This window comes from Papilio machaon, chromosome 5 (genome assembly GCF_912999745.1).
Source record: "Papilio machaon chromosome 5, ilPapMach1.1, whole genome shotgun sequence".
Classification (NCBI taxonomy): domain Eukaryota; kingdom Metazoa; phylum Arthropoda; class Insecta; order Lepidoptera; family Papilionidae; genus Papilio; species Papilio machaon.
The window spans coordinates 4893207-4901463 of NC_059990.1; the positions used below are offsets into that span (position 1 = coordinate 4893207).

Sequence of the window (8257 nt, forward strand, 5' to 3'; positions counted from 1 at the left end):
ACGGAAATATTATTATTATCTATATATATAAAAGAAAGTTGTGTTAGTTACACCATTTATAACTCAAGAACGGCTGAATCGATTTGACTGAAAATTGGTGGACAGGTAGCTTAGAACCAGGAATAGGACATAGGATAATTTTTACCCCGTTTTCTATTTTTTTTATTCCGCGCGGACGGAGTCGCGGGTAAAAGCTAGTTATGTATAATTTTCAAATACATTTCATTGAGATAATATCAAGTCTATGTTGACTAATTTAATATATAAGTTTTCAACGTACCGTCGGTTTCCACTTCCGTAACACGTCAACAAACATATCCCTTTCATTCTTATTGTAAAAATTGAGGTAACAATATTATTTTGTACCGGTGTTACCGCAGTGTAAACTCATGGTTATATTGTCACCTAAAAGGCACATTTCTTAACCTCTTTTTATCTTTGAATATAATAATCAAGGCTTTTTTGGGAGCACCTCTAAAGAGTTAAAGGTAAAAATAATCCGAATGCAATATAACAAAAATTATAGACGTGCAAAGTTCGAGAATTAACGTGACCTTGATAAAGGAAGTACCAAAAGGGACTGATAATGATAATTTTATTTTCAAAATTGTTGACATTCAATAATTTAGAGGATTAGACGAAGGACGCAAAATTATAATAATAGTTGTACTTTGTACGACAGTCGTAACACCATAAATTACATAGCTGTAGTTACCATACAATTTAGCGTTGCATTTTGAGCACTAGGCGAAGGCTAAGGAAACAACATTGATGTTAAAGCATTCATAGCTCGAGAGTTAAAAAAAAAAAAAAGTGCCCATACGTATGCGCTGAAATAACCAGCTGTAGTAAAAACTGAAAAATAACCTAGATAGAAATTCAACTACTGTTATTTTCATGGAAAAAATTACAGTGTTAATATTTTTTTTGTACTTAATCAAATAAAATAATTATGTATTTTTTCATAGTAAATAGTCAAATTTAATAACAAATATTAATAATATTCCTTTATATTTTTAAAGTAATCCGTTAAAATTCACAAAGTAAAACTTAAATTATAACTATTGTGTACATGGTGGCTTACAAATTATATCTCAACAATAAAAAATAAGTTAGTTAAATAAAAAAAAAAAACAAGAAGAGTGGAGTTTGGTTATAGATCACATATTGTATTAGAGAATCTCCAAATCGCAATGTCGTATTTGTGGAAACTTTTTCTGTAAAAAAAAAAAACAATTACATTATGGTATGCTTCATTTTGTTTCATAAAAGAATCTGAAAACTAGTTTAATTATTAATTGCTGTAAATAAAAATTACCCTTAATTTTAACTCTATCCTGTCAATCTCTCCGCCCAGCATGTCCACAATATTCTCGCCATGTTTTAGAAGGAATGCTTCCACGTTGTCTATGGTCTCGATTTTTTTGATATCCTGAGATTACAATTTTTAAATCGAATTAAAATTATTCTTTTTCCAATGAAAATTCTACTTTACAACAAAATAATGTAATCAATTTACCTCTAACAAGACATTTAAATCGTGTTTCTCTAAATACGATCGTGTCAACGCTCGACCGTCAAAATCAACTTCGGCCTACAAAATATAAAAACATTAAACATTATTATTTAAAATAATAACAGTTAATCTTACTAAAATTATACATGCGAATGTTTAGATGGATGGATGGATGGTTGTTTGACACAATTTTTATTTATTAGTTTATTAACTTTTTATTTAATCCGCCACGGATGGAGTCGCGGGCGACAGCTAGTAAATAATAATAATAAAGAAATATAACTGCCGAAATGTACGTCTGTTTTAACATTTATATGCTCGTTTGCCAACTAATAATAATAAAAACCAAACATTTTTACTTAAGACTAGCGATCGCCCGTGACTGCAAGCGCAGATTAAAAAAAGCCTTTTTTAATCTGTATAGCATCAGCTACCTTCCCGTCAAAGTTCCGTCAAAATCAACCCAGTAGTTCCGGAGATTACCCGCAACAAATGCGACCATGTGGACAGACATGGACAAATATTATTAAAAATCTTTTTTCGTTATTAGCAACGCAAATCCATCATGTGTACGAAATATTATTTTCGAAATCACATACAGACATTTCAATTTTATTAATATGTACACATATATAAAAGGAGGAATACTTACTTTATATCTTATCAAGTTGCTACCAATATCTATTCCCTTCACATCATGAATTGCTCTAATCATAAAATCTCTTTCCAGTACACTATTTATTTCATCTAATTGTTCCTGTGGAATGGATCTGAAATAAAATATATACAATTAACAATATCACAGTTTTAATCCAATTATAGTAGTTTTCATATCATGTATATTATAATGATAAGTAGTGAAACTTAACACTTTACCTGCCAACGAGTGCTCCAACATTGCTCAATATAATGAAGGAGGCAACACCACCCAGTATAGTGCCCACCAGTATGCTGCCAACGGCATCAAATAGTGGGTTACCGGTGTACTGTGAGACTGCCATACAACTGGCTGCCACTACAACGCCCGCAACAGCCGCTGTGTCTTCTAACAACACTACATTCACTGATGGGTCTGAACTTCGAATAACTGTAAAACAAATTCTTTACTTAGTATCAAGATGACTGTATTTAACAGGGAAAGTTTGTGCCCTTAACCACAATGTAGGTGAAATGTGCAAACATTCCTTGCCGATTTGCCGTGTTATTTCACTTTGATGTTTAAAATTATAGTAGCATTTAATGTGTTATATAATATTAAAACACACTTACCATATTCTCTTAAAGACATGTTCGCTTCTTTTGCGCCCTTTCTTATCGCACTTAAAGCAACCATTAGAGTTGCGCCTTCTGATACTACAGCTCCACCAAGGACGAAATAAGCCTACAAAAATGTGGATTAAAAACCTTGATACTTGATAAAATTTGAAGATTTAAATAAGTAAATTTGGATTTAAAATGTTGATACTAGATATAATTTAAAGTAAAATTACCCAGAAAAAGTCATGAAGGGGCTGTGGATCCAATATGCCCACTACTCCATGGTAAAATGACAAGCCACTTCCCACACAGAATATTCCCACTCCGGAGATGAGAGATGAAACATATCTCATATTTGTATAACCATATGGGTGGTCTGGATCTGCTATCTGAAAAATAAATTACATGAAACATTGCTTTATTTCCTTAACATGTTCAGTGTCACTATGATTATTTTTTAAGTACATATTAAAGTGAACTTGCAAGATGGCTTTGTAGCATTGAATGTGTTAAAAAAATATTTTATTTTAATTTATCTTTCATTTATACTCTAACAACAAACTACCAATTAAAGAATATACATACTTGAACAGATTTGTGTATTCCATAAGCTAGTATTAGTTGATTAACAGTGTCTGCGAGGGAATGTATGCACTCTGAGAATAGACTGTGTGAACCCGTGTAGAACCAAGCACAGAGTTTAAATAGAAAATTACATCCATTTCTGTAACAAAATATTTAATTATCATTTTTAAAACTGTCCACTTACAAATTTACACTATTCCACCTTGTCCACTTACATGACATGAAGTGATAATAATAAAAAAAAATAGTTAAACATATAAAAAATTGTGGTATTTACTAGACTAATAATCATCTGAATATAGAAGATATTGGTACTTATTACATATTATTACTTTTTCCCCTTCAAAAAACACCTCGTTCAGTAGGCACTTCCACTTGCTTGGTAGCAAGGCTCATTGAAATAGCATTTGTAGGCAGATTAACAAAGCAAAATTGATTTCTACAAGACGTGCAACTTACATTCCTATTGCAGTGAGGACAACTCTTCCAGATCTTGTCTTCAAACCTAATTCCTCAGCTTGTTTTAGCCGCTTATCACTCATTTCCCTTCTATAATTACGTAATCGTCGTTTAACAGTGAATACATCTGAAATTAAGAATATAAAGTTTGCAAATCTGATCAGTACTAAACAAATTGTAAAGATAAATTGCATGATACAATGCAATACCTTGTTCATATCTTCTTCTGTCTAGTTCTCTTCGCAATAATTCTTTCTCCAATACTTCTCTTGATCCCCACACCTATCATATAAATCAAATTTTGAAGTTATATGTTTAATTAAAATATGATTAATATAGAATAAAACATAGTTTGTGGTAGTCTTTAATTCCTAGAGAAATTTGTCAATATTTTTTTGTTGAAAACATCTGTTGGTTAAAGAAAAACACAGAAAAAAGGTTCAATACATTTTGTGCCAACTAACTGTGCCACTGTATAAGTTCACTTTCATAAGGATCTTAGTGACATTGACAGTTGCATTAAATGTTACTAACCTCAATAGCCTTTGCTTCAACATCTTTACGGTAATGAACAGTAATAGGTGGTTCAGATTCATATGGTGATCTTCGTAGCACCTTTGGTAATGATTCTAAATCAGATTGCTTTAACAAATACTCAGTCATTGCACGCATTGGAGTTATAAAGTTACGTTCAGTGTAGGACGCCGAAAAATCAATCAATAGCCTTTTCTTGACTACAACAAAAATAATACAATGATACTTTGATATGACAAAGGCCATTTATTAAGGAATTAAATTTTACTCAATAATGTTTACCTTGAGGAGCAATTTCTTGTTTAGATGTTGAAGCAGTCTTTTGTGGTTTTTCTATAGTGACTTTTGTAACAACTTTATTTTCATCCGTTTCTGTCTTAACTACAATTTCTCTCACACCTTTAGTTAACTTGTCTTCCGATTCTGGATCTTTATTTTTAAGATTTACAGATTCACTTTTATCCAAAATATAAGTCGAAGTCTTCAAATGCCGATAGATTACATTTTTCATAACGTGAGTAATATTGCCAGTTTGCTGTAAATGTCCACGATTTCCAATGCACATGTATCTCACATTTAACATACGAAAACATTTTTTACCGACTTTTCTATAAATAAGAGTACTCGCGGAAAGCAACATGATCTCTATAAATTCAAAATATAAGTAAATTCAGTTGGAAGGTATTCCTTTAGTTTTATTTTTTGTTCTAAAAAACGAGTGTTATAATGCTCATTGTTTTATAAAACAAAATTATGATCGTAAGCATACTACATATGGAACCTGCTTAAAATTCGCAATAACTTAGAAACTAACAGAAACTTATGAAAATCTCAATTTTATATACAAATTAAAATACAAATCTCATACTGTGACGTTTATTGTCAATGTCATCGTGTAAATGTGAAGTTGACATCCGCCTTAGTCTCAGATGAAGAATTAGTATAGATTATATTATATAAGCTTAAATAAGCCTTAGTATAGATTATATTTCGGCTGAAATTGAAAAAAAAAACTGCTATTATTCTATATGCTATAAAATCTCTCCTTTTCGAATAAATTATGATTAGTTTTTTCGATATAATGAAAAATACTATTACAAAGAATTTTATGTCATCAAAACCATAAAAATTTCAGAACATTTTCTGCAAAAAAAAAAAAAAAATTAAATAGGGCTAAGGTTTGAAGATCTTGGAGCCAAGTTTAACGTCAAAACAGTCTGAAACGAGTTGACAGTTAATTTTGACAGTTCTTTTCGTTTCGGCGAGTGTCTGTAGAGGTGTGTTTATATATGAAAATCTTAATAAATCATAATAATTGCAGTTCCAAATAGTTATTTATCATTAAATATCTAAATAGTGGTGTATGATGTATTAAAAAATCAAGTGATTTTTAAAGTTCCTCTTTGTAATTTCAGATCACAATGGCAAAACCAAAGGGAGAAAGGAAGGGTAAATCTGCTATTAACGAAGTAGTTACACGTGAATACACTGTGAATTTACATAAACGGCTTCATGGAGTTGGTTTTAAGAAACGGGCTCCACGAGCAATCAAGGAAATTCGCAAATTTGCCGAAAAACAAATGGGTACCCCTGATGTTCGTGTCGACACTCGTTTAAACAAATTTCTGTGGTCCAAGGGTGTAAGGTTAGTTGCTTTTGCTATTTGATTTATTTAAACCATATAATATTGCGGTTTTTATTTAAAACGTAAGTAAGTAAACTACATTGTTACCATAAACAGGTTGGTTTACAATCTCACTGTATGAATGTTCAAATGTTTATTAATTTAAGTAATACAAACGCTCTCCATAGCATTATTGAACAACAATAGAAAAGATCTAAATAGAAACACACACTTTAAGAAAAGAAAATCTATAAGACATATCATTCTCTATAGTTTTGTTGTTCAATTATAAAATTGAAGTAATAAGGGAGTCTATGATATTATAGACTAGCTGTTGCCCGCAAATCCGTCAGCGTTTAATAAAAAAAACTTAACCAGTGGCCTATGTTTTCTTCCAGACTATGTTTTTTATCTATGCCAAATTTCATCAAGATCTGTTGAGTCATTCTGGAGATACCTTTAAACAAACATCACCTTTAAACAAACATCCATAGATCTATCTAAACATCTATATCTATATATATAAAAGAAAGTCGTGTTAGTTACACTATTTATAACTCAAGAACGGCTGAATCAATTTGACTGAAAATTGGTGGGCAGGTAGCTTAAAACCAGGAAACGGACATAGGATAATTTTTACCCCGTTTTCTTTTTTTTTTTTTATTCCGCGCGGACGGAGTCGCGGGCAAAAGCTAGTTTATAATATTAGTATGATTGTTTCATTTTAATACAAAAAGTTAAGGTGCTGTTGTTTATATTTGTATGATAGAACTTTTAGTATACTTTGAAATCACTTCACATATAAGATTTTTAACATAGACAGCAAAGAAAGATTGAAGACATTGCTTTGATTTGACATTGTCATATCACTTAGTAACACATATTGCCAATATTTGATATTATATTTTTAATTATGCTTGTCACTTTGGTTTTATATGTGCTTTAAAGCTACATAATTTTGTCTCTTGACATGTCCGTAAAGAAAAACTCACATAGTTTCAATTCATTTAAAAACTGGACAATGACTTGATCAATCAATGTTTTAAAAAAATCTTAACATTTTATTAATGCCATAAATACTATGATGGTTTAGTTATGAAATAATGTAGAAACTTAATTTTACTTTTATTTTTTTCAGAAATGTCCCCTTCCGTGTCCGCGTCAGGCTGTCGCGTAGACGCAATGATGATGAAGACTCTGCACACAAACTGTTCACTCTTGTGACTTACGTGCCAGTCGCCTCAATCAAGGGCTTGCAGACAGAGAATGTTGATGCTAGCCAAGAATAAATCTTAATATAAGGATACTTGTGTGTTTTATTTGTAAAAATGTTTTTATAATTTTTTGGACATTTCACTATAATAGATAAGTTGCAATCACAATAAAGCTATACAAGTCATATTTTGGTCATTCTCATTTTGTAAGAACAAGGATAATAGTTTGTTGCTCTTTGGGTGTTTTGGCAGTAGAAAAAGTTAAAAATTAGCTACATGCCCAAGATAAGCTTTGCTTGAAAATGAATGACCTGAAATTTAAAGCAGTAAAAGTAATTCATTATTTATCATCTAAAGTTGCTTGGTTTTTGTGGAAGAGAGCATTAAATGTGTATGTTTTAATAATTATTGAATAATATTCAATAGAATTTATTTCTGAATACAACTGCTTAAGAATTATATGAAACTAGCTTTTACCCGAGACTCCGTCCGCGCGGAATAAAAAAAATGCACACAAGATAAAAAAGTTCCTATCTCCTAGTTCTAAGCTACCTCCCCATCAATTTTCAGCTAAATCAGTTCGACTGATCTTGAGTTATAAATAGTGTAACTAACACGACTTTCTTTTATATATATGAAATAGATTACTGCTGTAGTATATTAAATTAATAAACTACTGTATTAAATTTTATTTCATACTTTTAAATTTACTTTTTTCCGAGTTTCCACTGATGTGTTAGATTTTGTACAGTATTCAATAATTTTAATGTATTTATAAAAAAAAATTGAGGAAGTAGCATATTCATAATTTTTCATCATGTTGATGCGTCCAACTGTTGTAAATTATTTGATATTTTTATGGTGCAGAGTTTAGGTGGATGTCGATTATTTGGGATAAATAGTTTTTGTTCGTTTAGTTTCGTATAACGGAGTCCGAACGCTTTGGTATTTATCTTATCTTTTACATGATGAGATTTTCCACTTAAAAGTCCATGCAAGTTCACCGTGTATATTATTACGAAGAAATATCTACTATGTGATATAACTCAAATAATCTACAATATAAAG

At 30.7% G+C, this 8257-nt stretch overlaps 2 protein-coding genes across 2 annotated transcripts; one reads left to right on the forward strand and one right to left on the reverse strand.

The window, feature by feature from the left end:
* Positions 1–1034: 1034 nt before the first annotated feature.
* On the reverse strand, positions 1035–5060 carry LOC106708718 (zinc transporter 9). The gene is made up of 12 exons (XM_014500264.2): positions 4634–5060; positions 4352–4551; positions 4027–4099; positions 3818–3944; positions 3359–3497; positions 3007–3162; positions 2786–2897; positions 2393–2603; positions 2169–2286; positions 1520–1594; positions 1319–1432; positions 1035–1217 (listed from the first exon to the last, which is right to left on the reverse strand). Exons 1-12 carry the CDS (start codon positions 4989–4991, stop codon positions 1173–1175), a joined length of 1728 nt encoding a protein of 575 aa, XP_014355750.2. The 5' UTR covers positions 4992–5060; the 3' UTR covers positions 1035–1172.
* A 491-nt stretch (positions 5061–5551) lies between these two features.
* Positions 5552–7281, forward strand: LOC106708751 (60S ribosomal protein L31). Its single transcript, XM_014500301.2, has 3 exons — positions 5552–5628; positions 5767–5996; positions 7114–7281. The coding sequence occupies exons 2-3, from the start codon at positions 5773–5775 to the stop codon at positions 7262–7264; spliced, it is 375 nt and encodes a 124-aa protein (XP_014355787.1). The 5' UTR covers positions 5552–5628; positions 5767–5772; the 3' UTR covers positions 7265–7281.
* The last annotated feature ends 976 nt before the right edge of the window (positions 7282–8257 follow it).